Source organism: Misgurnus anguillicaudatus, unplaced genomic scaffold, assembly GCF_027580225.2.
Source record: "Misgurnus anguillicaudatus unplaced genomic scaffold, ASM2758022v2 HiC_scaffold_32, whole genome shotgun sequence".
Taxonomy (NCBI): Eukaryota; Metazoa; Chordata; class Actinopteri; order Cypriniformes; family Cobitidae; genus Misgurnus; species Misgurnus anguillicaudatus.
Window position 1 is genome coordinate 134570 of NW_027395282.1, and position 21551 is coordinate 156120.

A 21551-nucleotide genomic window follows, 5' to 3' on the forward strand; every position below is an offset into this window, starting at 1 on the left:
AGCCGTCAATAAAAAGAAGGAAGAAAAAGAAGAAGATTCGTATAACAGGAGAAGGGATTAAAGATACTCAGGATGCTGTCGTGGTTATTAATTATTATTATTATTTTTCCTAAATTTAATTTGTATTATTATATATTAATGTAAAGTAGATCATTTCCATGCTGCATACTCCGATACAGCAGGTGGCGGTATGCACCTGATAAGTCATGGTTACAATCTGCCATAAAACGAAAAAGAAGAAGAAGATTCGTAAGCAAACGGAGGAGAGGAGAGAATCACCCTTGAAACATTTCACAACCTCATCAGATATTTAAAGGTTAGTCACGTGCAAGAATATGAGCAGTTTTCAAAGTTAGTTGTAAGCAGGGATTGAAGGATGAACAAAATCCCTTACGAAAATTAACCATAGTTTTTTTGTGGTAAAGTGTAGTAACCACGTTTTTTTTGGTGTATTGATTACTATCAGCAAAACCATGGTTTTACTAACTTACAGAAGTTACAGTAATCATGGTGTAGCTATGGTTTTGTCAAAACCATGGTTCTTTTGTGGTAACCGTTAGGGAATTGCCCCACCTGACCAATTGCGCCTGTCGTGATTTTAATCAATTGTGAAAAGGAAATAAATGTGTGAATTACAGCTTTACACGTTTAGATTTGCTCACATGATACAATCAGTGGTCTACAGTATTTTTAGCCCCAACCGAGGTGGTGCTAAAAAAAGTATCGGGTACTACGTACTGCACCCACCCAGTGGGAAAGTAAGGCAACCCAAACCGTGGGGTACTACTATGCAATGGAAAAGCACCACTAGTCTGAAAGAGATTAGGATAGGAGGGCAGATACAGGTAAAATAAATGCCTTAGCTAACCCAAATGCTTTTATATCAGTGATGGGCTGTTCATTTTTTTAAATGTGTAAGTTTACAAAGAAAAGCTATTTATTTAAGCAAAAAAGTTGCTAATTATTAATTAAAATTGCTAGTTATTAATTTCAGCAGGGCTCCAGATGAGACTGCATGAGCATTTGTACTCGCGCATGTGCGACCTTGAATTTTTGTCTAGTTGATATTTAATTTTGATAGACTAGTAAATCACAGACATACAAAAAAAACTGAATTTATGACCCATGTTTTTACCGCTAATTTGCATGACACGTCTACCATGCGCTCAGTAATCCACTGAGGGTCTACGCTGCCCCACGATAGATAACTAAAGTGAACTCGCTGTATGGGGTAGGGATCGCCCGATATGGATTTTTTTGTGCCAATGCAGATACCAATTTTTGTTTCATCAGCCTTAGCCGGTGACCTATACAGGCTGCCGATATGTGGAGCCGATACTGCTTTTGCTCACTCAATTTACATCATAAAAATGACACGATGATGCCAAATGTAACAAGTCTCAATTTTAAAAAGTAACATTTATTGAACTTCAAAAAACTATATTTAACAAATAGTAAAAACAGGTGAGGGTGCTATGGAACCATGAACTGCACTCTCCACAATGACGAGAAACTATCAGCAAAGGATATTAATTTCTAGCACTTTACTACTACAAATATATATAGAGGTGAGAAATAAAAGTCCACTTTGTCCAGCTATGATCAGCTGTTAGGCCGAGCTTTTGATGTTGTCATGAAAAGATTGGTTGTTTTAGTCACATGACCTGCAATCGCTTGCGGCTTCCAGCACTCTGTCTGTAAATAATGCCGGTAATAAACTATCGGCGAACACAGCAGCCACGTATTGGCCGATGCCGATACACATAAAACTCACAAAAATTGGCCCGATATCGACCGGCCGATATATCGGTCTATCACTAGTATGAAGTGTTTAGTTTTAAGGGCAGTATTAAGTGAAGCTGTTGCTGCCGCCTCATGGGGTAAAGAAAACTCCCATCCTAAAGCTTGTAAACTTTATTGATGACAGACTGTCTTGCAGGTATCGGCCGATCCACAAATAAATGACTCTAATCGGGAGCTCAAACTGTATTTGAGACATCAGTATTCTAATGTATTTTTTATAAAGCTGCATTGCAACAATGCTAAAAGTTTTTGATAATTGATTGTTTATTTTAGATACGATGGAAGTAAAAGAGAAACTGACTGGTGAGAGGCCGCACAAATGCATTCAGTGTGGAGATGATTTCATTCGAAAAGGACATCTTAAGTTACATGAAAGGATTCACACCGCTGAGAAAACATTCAGCTGCCATCAATGTGAAAAGAGTTTCACAAGTTTAAGTAAACTTAAGGTACATATAACAACCCACAATGAGGAGACGCCTCAGATTCATGGGATTGAGGAGAATTTTGTAAATGAAGAGGAGACGTCTCAGAGTCATGCGCTTGAGAAATGTTTTGTAAATGAAGAAAGATTTGCAGACCATGTAAGCGTTCACACTGAAGAGAAACCTTTCAGCTGCCATCAGTGTGGAAAGAGTTACAAAATTAAACGAAACCTTAAATATCATATTAATACTCACACCGGTGAGAAACCGTACGAATGCCCTAAATGTGGACAGGGTTTTTCACACGTAGCAAACCTTGGCGCTCATATAAGAGTTCACACGGGAGTGAAGCCACACAAATGCTCTGATTGTGGAAAAAGTTTTACACGCAAAACAAACCTCACGGCTCACGTGAGGATTCACACCAGAGAGAGACCTTACACCTGTCCTCAGTGTCAAAAGAGTTTTACGATGAAAGAGCATCTTAAGAATCACATATTAATTCACACTGGTCAGAGACCTTTCATTTGCACTTACTGTGGAAAGAGTTTTGCACGTCACACAACCTTTAAGGATCATAAACGGATTCACACCGGAGAGAGACCTTACACCTGTCCTCAGTGTCAAAAGAGTTTTACTTTGAAAGAGCATCTTAAGAATCACATATTAATTCACACTGGTCAGAGACCTTTCATTTGCACTTACTGTGGAAAGAGTTTTGCACGTCACACAACTTTTAAGCATCATGAAAGGATTCACACCGGAGAGAAACCTTACACCTGCACTCAATGTGGAAAGAGTTTTATGGACAAAAGACAACTCAAGAGTCACACAGCACAACATACTGGTGAGTCGCCTTTTACTTGCCTGCAGTGTGGAAAGGGCTTCTCACGAAAAATACTTCTGAAAGAACACATGAGACTTCATACAGGAGAGAACACTTTCACGTGTACTCGCTGTGGAAAAAGTTTTACAAATGCATCAAAACTCAAAATTCACCAGCAATCTCATTCTGAAGAAAAACCATTCAGCTGTGTTCGGTGTGGGAAGCCTTTCAAATACAAATCAACCCTTAAAGCTCATATGAGGATTCACACTGGAGAGAAACCTTACACCTGTCCTCAGTGTGGAAAGAAATTCAGTTATTCATCAAATCTGAAAGTTCACCAGCGCACTCATTAAGAAGAAATCATTCAACTGTGATGAGAGTAAAAAAACATTTTTGTCAGCATTGTTTCTAAGAAGACCCCAAGCACTGCAAAACTGCTAGAAATTTGCCCCCAAAATTCAAATTCATCCTTATTTAATCTCATCTGTATCGTGTGTGGTTTCCTTTCTTCAACTGATGACTTCGTTCATACTGCAAAAATTAATGCTCAATTCCGTTTTTTTGCAAGGCCGTTCACATTTCCAATTAAATGCGACGTTTTGTGATCTCCTGTGTGAACGTGAAATGACCCAGAAGTGACCCGCATGCGCAGAAGAGTACTCAACGGTCAACGACGTCATTCGTTGTTTGCGGAAGTAGTTAACGTTAAAAATGTATGTCAACAACAGTGTTGTGAACAGCGGTGCTCTTTTTGCAAAGTTATTTTCCCAAGAAAAAGTCAGCACAGTTTCAATCTTCTCGCTTTAAGAAGAAAATTAAAAAGAAGGAGGAGAGCAAGGTTTTTGGCCATGGCGTTTTGTGGAGCAGTGTTAGCAACGTCGGTACAGAGAAACGTGTGGGTGCGGAGTCACAGCCAGGAGTGGTGGGATACTGATGTGAGTGGCTTCACTAATACAGAATTCATCAGTAACTTTTGAATGACCAGATTCACCTTTGATTATGTTTGTGAGCGCCTTCGATTAACTCTGTCACGGGAAGAGACATGTCTGCGGCGGCCCATAACAGTGCAGAAACGTGTTGAAGTTGGAGTGTATTGGCTAGCAAAAGGTGCGTGCTATCGTACGATAGCTAACTGTTCGGCATAGCCAAGTCTACAGTCTGCTCCATTGTACACGAGTTCTGCGAAGCAGTTCGCCGTGTCCTCATGCCCCAGTACATAAAACTGCCCAAAGAGGATGATCTGCAAGAGGTCATTGAAGGCTTCCAGCAGAGATGGGGTTTCCCTCAGTGTTGAGGAGCTATTGATGGGAGTCATAATCCCCATCATTGCTCCAGAGGATAACCACGCAGAGTATTTCAACCAAAGGGTGGCACTCAGTTCTGCTCCAGGGTGTCGTGGATCATCGGTTTTGGTAAGAAATATAGATATTGTTTTTATAATAGTTTAAAAGTACTGTACTTGCCTCAATTTCTTTTGGTAGAGCCATACATCTGCAAGAAGATTATCCTTGAAAATACTGTACATAGGACACTGTACACTGTTCAGTAATTTAACACTGTCTTCCAACAGATTCACCAACATCTATGCTGTATGGCCAGGGAGTGTTCATGATGCGAGGGTACTCTGGAATTCCCATGTGTACTCACTCACAGAGAGAGGGGAGCTTTTTCCACCAGTGAGTAATCTAGTAATAGTGATTTATAACGTATACAATGTCTTTAATTATTTTGCTTTTTTGTGCTTTTAAATCTTAAGGACACTGAGGAGATAATGGGCGTTCAAGTGCCAATCATGCTGCTTGGTGACCCGGCTTATCCCCTTCGAAGCTGGCTGTTAAAAGGATACTGTGACACAGGGACCCTGACAGCTGAGCAGAAGTACTTCAATGAGCGCCACAGCAGAGCCAGGATGACTGTGTAGTGCGCTTTCGGCCGACTGAAGGGCCGGTGGAGGTGCCTTGCTAAACGGTTTCCCTGGTCCCCACCATAATCACTGCATGTTGCACACTCCACAACGTGCATGAAGAGAATTATGAAGAGGCTGGTGGAACTGTTCCTTATGTTGAGAGATGGGCTGAAGGAGATGGATTTGTAGATGTGCAGCCATCAAAAGTCAGAGAAGCACTGACTCAGCTTTTTCTTAGCCAACGTTGAGCCACAAACTGGGCTGTCACAATAATTACAATATCGTTCAACATTTGCTCTTTTTGACCTCAATGTTTATCGGTACATATATTTGTTAGTTAGTTTCTGTGTCATTACAAGGTCTTCAATATTTTAATAGCTCAATATATTGACATTTGTTTTAAAAATCTTGCATCATTTGTTTGATGATGTTACTTGACTTAAAATAAATTAAAGTTGAACTTCATGCTTTTAAAAGCCATTCTATGAGATGTATAAAAAAATGAATTAAATGAAAATAAATTTTATTTAGGCCTACTCTAGAATTGCATGGGATGCTGGAGCTTATTTCAACGCACAATTGACACAAATAAAATGAAATAACAACAGGAAATGTATGACTTTATTTAAACATTTAAGTCAAATTATCCAACAAATCACAGTTCAAGAAAATGATTTCACAGTACAATCACATAGGTATAAAAGAAAAAAATAACATTTCTTTTTGCATTTTACTGTAATATGTACCTGTTTTCTTGAGTTGGAAAACGATTAAAATACAGCCAAAAACATACAAGCAGTGGGTGTGGAAGATGCATGGCTGTTCACAGATGTATCTTCACTTGCTGCAGAACTTTCACTACAGGTAGAGGCAGAAGGCGAAAGAGCTAGAAGGGTCCCATCACCTGTGTATGCATTTAACAAACTGCCACACATCGTATTTCAATGTTATAAAGTTAAGTCACAGTAGCCATGTGCAAATAACCCACCTGTATCACCAAAAGAGCCACTAGCTACGCTGGCCAGCTGCGGGACCTGGGCTCTCCTCCTCGGGCTCCTCTTGGACAAAGCAGCTGTTCAACAGGCTTATCCCCCAAAATGCGGTCCAACTCTTCGTAAAATGGACAGGTGATACGTTGACGGCCACTTCGTTTGTTCCAGTCTTTAACCTCCTTGTATTTGGCTTGGAGGCTTTTAATTTTTCGCTGGCATTGAAGCCAGGATCGTCTGTAACCACGCTCGGCCATTTCGTGGGAAATATTTTCGTATACCACCCGGTTCCGATAAGAGCCCTCGAGTTTGGCCTGAATAGAACTGTCACCCCAAATATTAATCAAATCTGTGACCTTGCTTCCCTTCCATTGACTGGACTCAGCAGCATCGTCCTCCATGGTTGTTGTTTCTTCTCCTTCCCGCCTACTTCAACGTAGAATTATGAGGGTTGTAGCGCATCAATGACGTACGGGTCGGATACATGTGGCCTGGCCGTTCAGACGGAGGTCACATTTCAAAAGATCGGATACGTACCTGATTCAGGACCACATACTTAAGTGGCCTGGGTCACATTTGAAAATATCAGATCTGTGTCGTTCAAACTGTCATGAAAACATCAGATACAGGTCGCATAGGGGCAAAAAAATCGGAATTGGTCGTTTCAGCCTGCAGTGTGAACGAAGTCTTAGATTTTTATAAAAAATATTCTATCCTTATATGTGACCCTAGACAACAAAACCAGTCATAGGGATCGCAATATTTGCCATATACAGATACATTTGAAAAACTATTTGAAAATGTAGAATCTGAGGGTGCCAAAAAAATCTAAATATTGATTACATTCTGGATAAAACATTACATGCATGAACTTGCAGTTGTAATTGTAGGTGTTTCTGGTTTTTTTTGGGGGGGGGGGTCAGTGACGATATCTTTTGGAAGTTATTAGGCTTTATTAGCCTACTTAAACAAGGGATCACCAATCAAATTAAAAACAAATTAATCCACAAATTGCACCCTACATGTTTCAAACATTTTTGGGAGTCCTTAATTAAAATAATGTACATTTTGCACAGTATAGCCTAGTCATTTAGTATACATTTTCTGATCTATGTAATAATATAAAATATCTAAATGAACAAAGTATTGCAATGATTTGAAATAACCATGATTGTAATACTTAAAAATTTTCAGGCAGAAAGACTACATAGACTGATGAGACCGAGCGATGCTTGCTTTTTCTAGAAGGAAGTTTTACTTTTTAATATTTCAATCTTCAAGACAACATTTTTTACAAATTTTAATCATTTTCTCATTACATATTGTATTATTTAGCAAGTTAAAAGAGTTAACTTTAGAGCTGACTTGGTAACGTTTTACCTACAGCTTGAGCACAAACTCAAATCAACACAAATAATTAAGTTAAATATAAATACATTGAAATAAAGATATACAATTTAATGAAAGTTAAATATAATACTAACATTAGATTAAATAAACAGAAACAAATGGCTCCTACATTTACTAGATTCTACAAATTGTACCTTTAATGCAAGCTGAAATATAAAATATAGGCGGTAACGGAAATTATTATTTAAAACTTTATTAACGAAAATAACTACATTCCGGTAGGGCTGCCATCTTAGACTCCTCTGTATTCAGGAGAGAGTATTAGCGTAGTGTACGCACTTTTCTTAGTGACGTATGACAAATTCTGAGGGCGGGGGCACAGAGCAGCAGCAGAGTAACCTCCGTACGCTGTGTAAAGCTCTGATCTTGAATGCGGACGCAACTAAGATGGCGGCATTACCAGATGCGAGATATTTTGGTTTATAAAGTTTTAAATGTGGATATTTCTACAACAGCACCGCGTGGATTACCCTCAGAAGGCCTTTATTTATCATCCTGGAGCCGTTTGGATTTATTCTGTGAAGGATGGATGCACATTTTTTCGACTTGAAGGTCGTGGACCCCATAACTTTACATTTGATTAACTGAAAGATCTAAAACATTTTCTAAAAAAACTGAAAATGTCATTGTCTGAAAAATGATGGACATATGCATCTCGGACGGCTTCGGTGAGAGTAAATCATGGGTTTAATATAATTTTTGGCCAAACTATCCCTTTAATTTTTAAGAGGTTTGGGTAGTTCATAAATGACCGAAATGGTTTGGAAATACTTCAAGAAATGATCCAAAAATGGTTTGTCTTTCATCAGCTGGCTTTCCGATTGGGTATTGTTTTGTTTCACATGGCAATCTACAGAATGCGTGTGTGTATTTGTCCTCGAGGTTTAGAATATTCAGAATATCAGAGTATTATGAAGCGAAAAACACAAAAGGAAATCCGCTATAAACAATAGATTAAATATGATTATTCTAGGTTCCTCGGGGGCCGAAGTGGCTGCTTAACAGGCTTAATGACTGCTCGGAAACTATAGGTGTGAATTTTATTTATGGGCATTTTTGTAGCTGCACCAGTGCTAAGCTGACTGAGAATGACTATTTCTGGAGCACTGCTTTATGAATCTGAGGTGGTTTGTGACTGCTTTCCACAACATGATTTTTTATGTCTTATTACACCGCTTGATGAAGTGAAACTCTTTCCACATAGTGGACATTGATGTGGCTTCTCTCCAGTATGACTTCTTTCATGTCTCTTACAGTAGCGTAAATCAGGGAAAGTCTTTGGACAATATGAACACGTGTATGGTTTTTCTCCAGTATGGACTCTCTCGTGTCTTTTAAAGTCGCATGAATAAGAGAATCTCTTTCCACAATGTGAACATGTGTATGGTTTTTCTCCAGTATGGATTGTTTGATGTCTTATCCACTGAGATGCATGAGTGAATCTCTTTCCACAATATGAACATGTGTATGGTTTCTCTCCAGTATGGATTCTCTCATGACCTTTCAAGTTGCATAAATAAGAGAACTTCTTTCCGCAATGTGAACACACAAATGGTTTTTCTCCAGTATGGATTCTCTCATGACTTTTCCAGTTACATAAAACAGTGAATCCCTTTCCACAATATGAACAAGTGTATGGTTTTCCTTCAGTGTGGATTCTTTGGTGCTCTCTCAAAGCTGTTGTTTTCAAAAATGATTCTCCACACTCGGAGCACACATGAGTTTTCTGAGGCTTTTCATCAGTATGAGTGCGCTGGTGAATTTCGAGATTTGCTGCTCTTGTGAAACACTTTTCACAGTGAGAGCACGTGTAAGGTCTTTCACCTGTGTGAATTCTGATGTGACTCTCAAGCAGTCTTTTCTGTGTGAAACTCTTTCCACATTGAGGGCAGGTGTAAGGTTTCTCTTCAGTGTGAATCCTTACATGACACTTCAGGCTTTCTTTACGTGCAAAACTCTTTCCACACTGAGGGCACGTGAAAGGTCTCTCACCAGTGTGATTTCTTATGTGACTCAGAAGCAGTCTTTTCTGTGTGAAACTCTTTTCACACTGCGTGCAGGTGTACGACTTTTCTTTGGTGTGAATCCTTGTGTGCGACCTAAGGTTTGATTTATGTGCAAAACTTCTTCCACAACGAGGGCATGTGAAAGGCTTCTCTTTACTTCTCGTAAAAAAATGTCCACACTGATGGGAACCGACTGAAGGTTTGATTTCTCTTTTTTTTGTTGACATTTCTACACAATCAAGAGATTTTTCTTCTGTGATAACATCATGAGGTTCTTCTTGTCTCTCCTCTACTTCATTCAGGCCCAGAGATTCCTCTTTTACTTCCATCGTATCTAAAATAAACATTACATTGTCATGTATTTGAAAACGAATTAACTTCAGTTTTATTATAGCACTTTATACAGCACTTTTCAGAGCCTTGACTTGTGACAAAACGGCTTTAAAGAATACCTCACGGCTCTGTTTTGGGACCTTTTTGATTCATTGTTTATCTTCTGCCCAATAGTAGTATTTTTTTGGAAATTTGGGATTTAATTTAATTGTTTTACAATTACAGTAGAATTTATCCAGTTAAGGGGTGTTCTACCACAGAAAAAATTTTAGAGACATTATTTTAAGGTAAACTACAAAGTGTTGCATTAAATTGCTATAATAGTCCATGTTTAAATGGCCATCCCAGTCAATCTCCAGACACCAAACAATCGTGTAAACACACTACATTTATGCAAGTGATGAGATTGGGATTTAACACAACGTGAGAATAGTTTCAAGCCTACTTTTGTTGTACAATGTACAAAGTTTATTATGAAAGTAGCCAAATACATTTTTTGGCAATTGAAGGCGCAATGAATACAAAATTATATTTTTTACTTCCTATTATTAAAGATAGACAAATATCTATAAATAATTATGAATATATGTATAAACATGCCTTAATGAAATATGGATCTAGAAAGATGGCGATCAACCAATTCAGCACCATGGACAGCAGCTGCTAACATCGTTAGTCTTAATTTAAATTATTCTTTATAGCACGCAGAGATAAAGTTGTGTAACAGATGTTATTCAAATGAACATGTCCACGTCATCAGGTCACAGGAAAAATAACTAGAACTACATCTCAGGCATTATCTGTAGTACATTAAAAATGCCTTCTGTTAAAGGAAATATCTTCCTTTAAATTGAGCTTTGTAACTCTGCCAACCCTTTTATGCTCAAACTGCTACATTATACTGTAACTAAAGTAAAAATAGTTGAAATCCATGAAAGGGGCTCTTTAAAGATACAGTAACCCAATTCATGTGTCAATCATATTTAAGAGAAAATCCCTCTCTGCTCATGACTGAAGAACTGTTGTACTTTATATGAATCAGTCTATATTTAATGCATACAGCGAAGACTGTGAAGTGTTTTAATTTTAGTACTTTTAACATACATAAGCCTTTATAAAGGCATAATAAATTGCTCTTTGAAGAATGAATATTTGTTAAGCTTATGTATTTGATTCTCTATTAAAACAATGATATACCTGATTTAATAATATAACAAAGGCAACATCTGTGTTATTACTTGATCCAAAAAAAGTTAACAGTTACAGTCATCATCAGAATCAGTATCAGGCATTGGTATCGACCAAACATGATGACAAGAAATCAGTACTCGGTATCGACTTCAAAAATCCTGATCCGATTATATTTTAACTAGCAAGGAAAGTAGAACAGCATTCACAAATAAACTGTTAAATGTTGTAAACTTGAGGTAAAAAGAGTAAAACATTGTGCACAATATTAAGAGTGAAGCTTTAAAAATAAGTGTTCATCAGAAAGCGAGTGCAGCAATAAAAGTGATCTGAAGTGTAAACGAGTGAAATGTAAATAATAAAGCAGATGATGATGAGGATGATGATAATCTGCTGTGGTGTGTTGTTAACATCCTCAATTTAAAGTAAAGACTGAATTAATTTCCTCTTCTTCTATAAGATCGAGTGATCAACAGTAAATACATTCATGTTTGTCTTGAGCTTTATATCTGATCTGAGCAGACAGTATTTCAGTCAGGATCACACATACAGTAAAGAAATATAACAGTGACATCATCATGATAATGTTGTCATTTAAAATACTCGCGCACGCTTCAAGTGCATTAAAACACTGACACTTGTTTAAATGATGATAAAGAGAGAAAGTTTAGTTACCGATGCGTGTTATAGATTTATTTTCTTCTGCTCACCTATGCTGCTGTTTCAGTTTAAAAGAGCCGAAGTGAATCTTCTTCTGAGTATTTACTGCTGGAGCGTCAAAGCGTCACAGCGCCACCTGGAGCAAAGAGAGCGAAGAACACAAGAGGCGAAACTCAACACCAGCAGCAGCCTCATGACTCCGCCATTTTGGGGTCAAAGTCCAGTTGCTTCTTGCTATCGCTATATGGGATTATCAACTAAAAAATGAAGGTACATTAAATCTGAAATCCAACACGAATGTTGATATTGACAACACATATTAACGTACACAAGTGATCATCAAATCCTTTAAACAGTTTATTTTACAGACTTTGTCTTAATTTTTTTACAAAACCTCTAGAAACCACGTCAGTTTTGTTTACTATTACACTAAAAAAAGTTAGCAGAAAACGATGAAACGTCAGATTTTACTGTCATACTGATTTTTTTCCAGTGGACTGATGAAAACTGCATTTTTATTCCACCTTGACTTTTGAGAAATTTTAATGGTTTCCAATAAAATAAAGAAATTTTGTGGTGGTTTTAATGGTAAAAGCTAATGGTTTTTGGGAACAAAACCTTTGTGTTTCCCCATACTTGGAGCTCTGTCAGTGCACACAGAAATAAGTTTGTCCAGTTCCGTTTTTATCAGCAACAAAATCCATAAAAACTTTTAATACATCCTGTCCTTTAGTTGCATTGTTTAGGCAGATTGAACAGATATTCTTCATATCTTATGTCACCAGGTCTGGTGTTACCCATATAAACTCCAGCAGTGTAGATTTAAAACTGGTGATTTTGTTGTGTGCCACGCTCAAAATTGCTTAAATCACCTTTCTTTCCCATTCTAACATTCAGTTTGGAGTTCAGGAGATTGTCTTGACCAGGACCACACCCCTAAATGCATTGAAGCAACTGCCATGTGATTGGTTGATAAGATAATTGCATTAATGATCAATTGAACAGGTGTTCCAAATAATCCTTTAGGTGAGTGTAAAGCCCGGAATACACGGCACGATTTTTGTCCTCCTATAAGATCATTACCTTATCACACTGTGCGACATGTATCGTTTAAACTCGGGTACGAGAGGCATGTAGACTGTATGATGCTGACACGGAAGCTTCGGCGGCAGCGTCACACGTTGCGCAACGTCACCCGCATGCACTCGTGGTAAACAAATACCGGCGCGCAGGTCATAGCAGCAAACACACTGTGCGGTGATCATGCCGAATTTCTGACACTGTCAGAAAACTATCATAGGCTATCTTTGGACGCAAGACCGGGAAAACGGCCGTCTTTGAACCTCTCTCACTGTACGACATAGGACCACCGATGAAGAGCCACGATCACAGAAATCGCGACGATAGTTTCACGATGGCAATCTTTCGTCTGGGACAGCCAATAATCGTGCAGTGTATCCCGGGCTTTAGAAAGCCTCATAATTGTGATTTAATACATCCCTTGACAGTTTGTTTTTTAAAAAGAGTGGGCATTTTTTTCTAGAAATGAATGACATACAGAAATCATCTCCATCTCTTCTGTGGAAAGCAGGTAAAGCAGTACTATACTGTAAAATAAAACGCTTAAATTAACAATTAAATGCTGCTAATGTAAATACAAGGACCTCTGATAGGTTTCACATGAAATGTGAATGTAATTGCTTTGTAAAATATATGTTATTTTACCATAAAACAACAGTAAAGCACACAAACAGAAAATTACTGTATTGTGAAAATCACTGATGTATGCTGTTATCCATATGTAAATTATTGCCAAACATGCACAACATCTAAGTTCTCATCAATTATCAACAGGTCAACTACATCTTCTGACCATGCCTCCATGCCCATGGTCAAACATATCGATTGATTTCGTCACTGATTTACCTCTTTCTCAGAGCAATACGACTATTCTGACGGTGGTGGATTGTTTGAAGGCCTGCCGCTTTATCCCTCTGCCAAAACTCCCTTCAGCACTACAAATAGCGGAACAGCTCCTCCATCATGTATTTCACTACTATGAATTACCTTAGGATATAGTTTCGCATCTTGGCCCTCAATTCACCTCACAGGTATGGTCCGACGACTTCAGTATCCCTAATGTCAATGTAAGACTCAACTCAGCATATCACCCTCAGTTCAATGGCCAAACAAAACCTCTCAACCAAGAACTCACCAAGTTTCTTAGGTTGTACTGCCAACAGCAGCTGAATGGGCCAGTTTCATCCCAATGGTCAGATAGACCATTCTGGCACAATTTCTTCGAGAAGCCACAAAAATGATGTGAAGAGATAAAACCTCCAACAGATGCCAATGCATGTGCACACCAAAAACTTGCTGCGGCACGTGAAGAAAAACTTTTCTGGGATATTCAAATCAGGTTCCCCGTATAACAGTTTTACAAAAAGTGTCAAGCAAAAAAAAAAAAAAAAAAAACTAGAAAATCGAATGGAAATTCATTCACTTCCAGACTATCTGAAAATACAAGAAACTTTGGACCTTCTCCAACAATTTGCACAACTAAAGCACCAGTACCTGCAGTTTGTGGCATGCTTCTTCATTTATAGCCCACATGTACACTGTTAAACACCTATTAAAAGACTTTCATAAGAAGATGAAACTCTTTTTCGATGCGACATGAACCGTAGCAAAACAACACAGATGTAAAAGTGTAATGTATTATGGGCTTTGCTGTCCTGTTCAGTCCACCACATCAGCAACAACAGTTGCTGTAAAAGAGGTGCTGTCTACAGACCAAAGCAATCAACAATTCAACACTAGTTGACCTGCCTTTCCAGGGAACAAACTCTTTAACCACAAAAAGTTTAATCAGATTTTAGCTGGCCAATCATTCATGCAAGCAAACAAACCTTCTGTCAGTCAAATATTCATTTGTACCTGCAGCAATATGTCCAAGTATGCATGGAAGGAAATCCATGTACATTAACTGTTGTGCATATATGTGCTGTGCATATGGTGAAAATGCTGTGCACATAAATTGCAACGGTGAAGTGTTTAAAGGACCTTGTTTATGCATGCATTTGTGCTACTGCAGAATGCCACCACACTGGCTGCAATCCAATTTTGCTGAGTGACATCTGTACAGTTTTTGGGGTGTTTGGGGGATTTGTCCATACTTGACAGTCTCAAGACAGGGCAGACTAAAATTTAGGACTTCAATGAGTATGTTGACGTAGATGCTGAATTTGGAGAAAAATCACTTGATGAATTGCTTACAGAATCCACACCAAAGACCATCATACACAACCTACAATTTGCAAAACTTTGAAAAAACATTAAAACAAGACACAGAACAAACAAGACAGTGGTAAAGTGTGTGCTCAAGTTAACCAATACTGCTGCCAAAGGCTAATTGACATACTAAAGCCATACTTGGCCACAATGAGGACAGGCATTATGCTAATACATCTGGGAAAACACAGAGACACGTGTTTGATCAGCAGTTCATCTAAGGTAGAATGTGTGGTGTCACGTTTCTGCAATTCGATCAAACACAACTACTGTACAAAAAAGAAAGGAGACAAGAGCAAAATGGATCTGCACCTTAGTCAGAAGAAGAAATGGCAGAAACAGAAAAATTGAAAAAAGGCAAAATACTACAACCCACCTAAAAATATAAAAAGCATGAAAAGTGTTTATAAGTTCTCAATAGTGTGGAAAAGCACAATTGGCAAATAAAACAATGAAGAACAAACCTTTGCTATTCAGTGAAATTGAGAGCAAGCATAATGCAGACAAATGTTTCAAGGTGCTTATGACAGCTTATAACCTTTTCTTAATGGTCTCTTGGATTGATCAAACATTAAACTGTTTTACTGGTAAACAGTAGTGGAATTTATTTGGAACAGAACAAAATGTTATGGCATCAGAAATACCTACATTAAGTCAGACCACAAGGCAATTTTCATGTGATATCCCTAATAGTTCTAACCCTGCCAAAGATTACACAGATGACACTATTGCTGTTATGAAATGACCTATGATAATGTACTATAGTTAATTGTCAACACAAAGCACAGCAATATAAACATGATACTTTTTCTTTATAACTTCTTTCTATACATCTCATTTAAATTATAGGTGCAATGATTTCTTACACCCTGTAGGACAAACTGGACATTCCCAGGTCACTCTTTTGTCTGCAGAGGAGAGGTAAGAGAAAACAACATATGTAAAATATAAATTTTAACATCTGTTTCATGGGTTTGCATTAACAAGTAATCAATAGGGAATGAGATAAAGCATTTTTGGCTTGCTGTCCGAGGGGAGGGCTACGAGCTTGAATTTTTGCCCGAATCCAGAGTTCTCCACTCTCTCTCTATAACTGGAAAATTAAACTAGATGAGAGTGAGGTGATGGGGTGTCTTATAAAATGTTTCAAAAAATGGCTGGCGGGGAATGAGATAAAAGTAGTTTAGTACATGTACTGATATTAAAAAGTGCATATTTACATGTGTTTCTTAGGTGAATCTCATAAGCAGACTGTAGAAGTTGATCTGGATAAACAAGGAAAGTGGGCTTCACGATAGCACCATCTCACACTTAAAAAGACACGAATGGGAGCAGCATGCTGGACAAGAACCCATGTTGTGTATTGACCCAAAAAATGGACTGTACATTACAACAAAACATTCTTATGGTGTGAGACTTCCCACACATGTACAGAAGTGTTTGCCAGCACTGTATGACTATGAAGTGGAGGAGGAATGTAGGAAATTCGCTGCCCAAAGTGGAAAGGAGTGCCTTCACCTTGAGAGGACAACGAATGCACTTGCATATATTCCAGCAACTGTGTTAGGCAATGAGTCAATAAATGAGATTGTGGAAAGGACGTTTCTCTAGCAGAAGAATGTATTTTGTTGTTCCAGTGTGCTCAAACGGAAGTAGAAGACTGATTGTTTCCAAGTTTCTGGGGGAACACAGTCTCTCGGACAGATACATCTACTTCTCAGTGTACTCTGGAGAGAAAGACGACTGGTGTAAATTTGGAAGGACACTTTCAACATTTGACACAAAACTTGGTAAAATGCCATTACCAGTGCATAGTTGCCAAAATTAGAAGCAGCTGTGTTCATAGACCCATATCTATGTGGTGACTGCTCCAGGAACGACGCCATTTCGTAAAAAGGACATTGATGATATTGAGGAGAACATTACTTCAAACGTGGGTACAGATCATCACCCAGAATATACACAAAGTAGTTTGATTGCCATGACTAACTACTTGTGGAATTGAGGAACTGCCACTTGAATGAACAAAAACAGAGATGCCCATTCCATATAAGTTTGAGCCAGCAGAACTTATTTGTCCTTACTGTCCTTCTCATCTTGAAAACGCATTTAATTATCATAACAACACATTAAACAGTTTACAGAATATTTTCACGGAATAAACGTAGGATGAACACTGTGCAGTAGCTACACACAAGTAATTTGGATAAACTAATAATATTAATATAATTAACCCTAACCCTCAGGGAGTACAGCTAGTTATTTCTGTTTCCGATGTGGACACCACTCATAAGTTGTAATTGCTGACACCGAATGGAAAATTGCCTTTGATTTGCCAGGTTAGTGTTATATATCAATATTCCCCAAAACATTATTTTTTAACCCATATTCACCTTTTTGGTGGCACCACTTAATTTTGAGAAGTCATGGACGCTGGTCTATTAGTATTTATGTTTCATTACAAGATAAGTTTAAATTGATGATTTTATCAAAACACCATCTACACTGACTAATTTTACAATCCCACTAGCATGTTATTTAGACAAAATAAAATCTTTTTATTTGTGTGAGGAAGCTGACGTTTTTAAGCACACTTTCACGTCATTGGCTATATGTCACAGCAGTAAAGACTTATTGCACTATTACAGTTTACGATTATTGGATTGATTGATTGTTAATTGAAATGATCATCGAATATGGGAAATTGCATAAATTGACATCCCTAGTTATCATCTCAAAAAATGTGTTGTCGACCTTCATGGCCCATTAAGTTATGAATCTGAGGATGTGGTTTGTGACTGCTTTCCACAACATGTTTGTTTATGTCTTGTTACGTGACTTGATAAGGTGAAACTCTTTCCACATAGTGGACATTGATGTGGATTCTCTCCAGTATGAACTCTCTCATGACTCTTACAGTAACTTAAATCAGGGAAACTCTTTCCGCAATATGAACACGTGTATGGTTTTTCTCCAGTATGGACTCTCTCGTGTCTTTTCCATTCGCATGAATTCAAGAAACCCTTTCCACAATGTGAACATGTGTATGGTTTTTCTCCAGTATGGATTGTTTGATGTCTTATCCACTGAGATGAATGAGTGAAACTCTCTCCACAATATGAACATGTGTATGGTTTCTCTCCAGTATGGATTCTCTCGTGACCTTTCAAGTTACTTAAATGAGTAAACTTCTTTCCGCAATGTGAACACGCGAATGGTTTTTCTCCAGTATGGATTCTGATGTGATTTTTCCAATGACATAAATGAGTGAATTCCTTTCCGCAATGTGTACAAGTGTATGGTTTTCCTTCAGTATGGATTCTTTGGTGCTCTCTCAAAGCTGTCATTCTCAAAAATGATTTTCCACACTCGGAGCACACATGAGATTTCTCATCAGTATGCATTTTCTGGTGGTTTTTTAACTTTTCAATCTGTGTAAACATCTCTCCACAAACAGAACACAAGTAAGTTTTTTTATCAGTATGAGTGCGCTGGTGAGTTTTAAGACTTGCTGCTCTTATGAAACTCTTTCCACATTGAGGACACGTGTAAGGTCTCTCACCCGTGTGATTTCTTATGTGACTCTTAAGACGATCTTTCTGTTTGTAACTCTTTCCACACTGAGGGCAGGTGTACGGCTTTTCTCCGGAGTGAACACCTTTGTGAGTCCAAAGGTTTGCTTTTTGTGCGAAACTTTTTCCACACTGAGGGCAGATGAAAGGTTTCTCTCCAGTATGAAGTCTTTCATGGTCCTTAAGGCTTTGTTTATGTGCAAAACTCTTTCCACACTGAGAACACATGAAAGGTCTCTCACCAGTGTGAATTCTTATGTGACACTTCAGATGTTGTTTCGTTATGAAACTCATTTTACACTGAGGACAGCTGTACGGCTTTTCTTCGGCAGGTGTATGAGTTCTTTCGTGAGACCTTAGGCTTGCTTTTAGTGCAAAACTCTTTCCACATTGAGAGCAGGTGTAAGGTTTCTCTCCTGTGTGAATTATTATATGATCCTTAAGTCTTCCTGCAGATAAAAAACTCTTTTCACACTGTGTGCATTTGTACGGCTTCTCTCCAGTGTGAGTTCTCAAGTGTGTATAAAGGTTACTCTTAAACAGAAATCTCTTTCCACACTGCTGGCACTTGTGACGTCTCTCTTTATTGTTAATGCTCATGTCATCCCTGTGGTGTCCTTTTTCTGTAAAACTCTTTCCACGGTGATGGGCACCGACTGAATGTTTGGTTTCTCTTATTTTCGTTGATATTTGTACACAATCAGAAGATTTTTCCTCAGTGATGACATCATGAGGTTCTTCTTGTCTCTCCTCTACTTCATTCAGTTCCTCAGTTTCCTCTTTTACTTCCATCATATCTAAAATAAACATTACATTGTCAGAAATGTATTTTAAAAAAACAAGTTTTTACATAGCACTTTATACAGCACTTTTCAGAGCCTTGACTTGTGACAAAGCAACTTTAAAGGGGTGGTTTATTGGTATTTCATGCATTCTGACTTATTAACACCGCTATAGAGATGTTTCCTCATGCTAAACTAAGCAAAGTGTCAAAAAAGCAGTTGGGCGAGTACCAAAAACAAAGTGATTTGAAGTGAAATGAGAAAGCAGATGAAAAAGGATAATCTTTGTTGTACACATTCTTGTTTTAAAATAAACAATTAATTTATCGAGCGCACAACATAAAGACATTCATGTTTGTCTTTGTGTGCTTTATATCTAATATGATCTGATCAGACAGCAGTGTTTCAGCCAGGATCACACATGCAGTACACAAATATAACAGCCCTTACGAAAAACCATGTGTATTGGTGTATTGATTACTATCAGCAAAACAATGGTTTTACTACAATCACCATGTTTTTTTGGTTTTAACTGTAGTAAAAACATGGTTAATTTTCGTAAGGGAGTGACATCATTATGACAATGTTCTCATTTAAAATACTCCTCATGTGAAAGTGCATTGAAACATTGAGACTTGATTAAATGATGATAAAGACTACATTAATTTCCTCTTCTTCTCTTTAACAACAGTAAATACATTCATGTTTGTCTGGAGCTTTTCATCTAATATGATCTGTAGACAGTATGCAGTGTTTTAGTCAGGATCACCCTTACAAAAATTTCCCATGGTTTTATTGTGGTAAAAGTGTAGTAACCATGTTTTTTTGGTGTTTTTATTACTATCAGCAAAACCATGTTTTTACTACACTATCCATGATTTAACTATGGTTTGAAAAACCGTGATTGTCAAAAGCATGGTTATTTTGTGGTTACCATGTTTTTTAACTGTAGTAAAACCATGGTTAATTTTCGTAAGTGCAACTCGCAACAGTGATATTATCATGATAACGTAGTCTCTTAAAATACTCGCGCGCACGTGCCCCCCCCCCTGCGTCTATTGAAACATTAACACTTATTTAAATGATGATAAAGACTTAAAGTATAGTTACCCGTATTATGGATGTAAACTCGCTGCTGGTCGTCAGTTTCAGAGTAAAAGCGGAAGTCGTCTTCTTTCTTCTTCGACTGGTTTTATGGTCGATAACTCATTGCGTATTAGCGCCACCTACTGTATATGTGAGGTTATGAATCTGTCTGTTCTTTGATTGTCTCCAGCTCCTCCATTTCTGAGATTGACATCTCGTCGGAGGGCCGAGGAGCTATTTTAACATATTTCTGTAAATATGCAGTTTTTCTATTATTTACCATAGAAAGCACTGTTTATATTTATATCATTAAATTATTATTATGTCTTTGTTAAATTTTAATAGTATTTAAAGTAACTATATAACTTTATATTAAAACTTGGCACTAAAATAACCTATTCAATTCCTGAATATGAATTTATTAACTATTATACATTTTTTTGCAACCAGTTAGTTTTTCTGTTTTGATTTACACTAGTCAACATTCGAAGTGGATCAAAACCATTCAAAAAAGTTTACATAAAACCAATCCCTAATACCCATTCTTGTCTTAGGACAACTTTGATAAACTGTTTTGATCCACTTCAAATGTTGACTAGTATATTTAGGATTTTCACAGACTTGACCTGGTTACGTTCCATCTCTATAAAAATTATAGGCTACTCCAAGCAACCTACTATAGTTATGAGTGAGCTCCATAGCATAATCTGTTATATCTTTTGCACATTTCTTCTCATCTTTCATCTTTTCTGCTGGGCACTTTTGACTCTTTTTCTTATCCGTAGTTCAATATGTGTTGCATTACATCTCCCTAATGGTTTAGTTTCTGTTTTTGTTTTGTTTCCACATCTTTGGATCATCTTGTTTCTGTTTTACCTGCCTTGTTTTGTGTTTATTTAATAAAGTGTTACTGCATGTGGATCCGGTGCTTCTGTCTGCCTTCATCCATATTACTGTACATTTACATAATCATGATGATTATTCATTGATTATTCACAATTGAATATACTTGAAATTGAAATTTTTTATATGAAAAATTTACAAAATTCTGTCCGAATAATAAACAAAGAAACAAGGGGGTGGGGTCAAGACTTAAGACCACGTGACTCTTCACACAAAACAAGACAACAATAAGGGCTGCCAAAAGACATACAGGTTCATGACAGGTTGTGCTGTATTGGGTTGTGCCAGAAATATAAGCCACTTCATCTTGGCCAAGTTCAACTGTAGGTGGTGTTTCTTTATCCAAGCCGAGATGTCTTCTAAGCTGG

General features: G+C 37.7%; 3 protein-coding genes across 4 annotated transcripts; 1 reads left to right on the top strand and 2 right to left on the bottom strand.

The window, feature by feature from the left end:
* Positions 1–80: 80 nt before the first annotated feature.
* Positions 81–5541, top strand: LOC129453955 (uncharacterized). Of its 2 annotated transcripts, XR_012368616.1 has the most exons (4): positions 81–316; positions 2077–4469; positions 4628–4733; positions 4814–5541. XR_012368616.1 is itself a non-coding variant. In XM_073865652.1 (2 exons), exon 2 carries the CDS (start codon positions 2082–2084, stop codon positions 3408–3410), a length of 1329 nt encoding a protein of 442 aa, XP_073721753.1. In that variant the 5' UTR covers positions 81–316; positions 2077–2081; the 3' UTR covers positions 3411–4618. The 2 variants fall into 2 exon arrangements, 1 of the variants encoding a protein (XP_073721753.1); XM_073865652.1 differs by lacking the exons at positions 4628–4733; positions 4814–5541 and having other exon boundaries at positions 2077–4618.
* A 2544-nt stretch (positions 5542–8085) lies between these two features.
* LOC129453957 (uncharacterized) lies at positions 8086–11740 on the bottom strand. The gene is made up of 2 exons (XM_055218372.2): positions 11565–11740; positions 8086–9702 (listed from the first exon to the last, which is right to left on the bottom strand). Exon 2 carries the CDS (start codon positions 9695–9697, stop codon positions 8474–8476), a length of 1224 nt encoding a protein of 407 aa, XP_055074347.2. The 5' UTR covers positions 9698–9702; positions 11565–11740; the 3' UTR covers positions 8086–8473.
* Positions 11741–15249: 3509 nt separating this feature from the next.
* Positions 15250–20732, bottom strand: LOC129453946 (uncharacterized). Its single transcript, XM_055218359.2, has 2 exons — positions 20305–20732; positions 15250–19209 (listed from the first exon to the last, which is right to left on the bottom strand). Exon 2 carries the CDS (start codon positions 19205–19207, stop codon positions 17612–17614), a length of 1596 nt encoding a protein of 531 aa, XP_055074334.2. The 5' UTR covers positions 19208–19209; positions 20305–20732; the 3' UTR covers positions 15250–17611.
* Between the last annotated feature and the right edge of the window lie 819 nt (positions 20733–21551).

What these genes read in the sequence shown, in the direction of transcription:
- LOC129453957 (XM_055218372.2), bottom strand. Translation starts at nt 9,697, where the DNA reads ATGGAAGTAAAAGAGGAATCTCTGGGCCTGAATGAAGTAGAGGAGAGA.
- LOC129453946 (XM_055218359.2), bottom strand. Translation starts at nt 19,207, where the DNA reads ATGATGGAAGTAAAAGAGGAAACTGAGGAACTGAATGAAGTAGAGGAG.
- LOC129453955 (XM_073865652.1), top strand. Translation starts at nt 2,082, where the DNA reads ATGGAAGTAAAAGAGAAACTGACTGGTGAGAGGCCGCACAAATGCATT.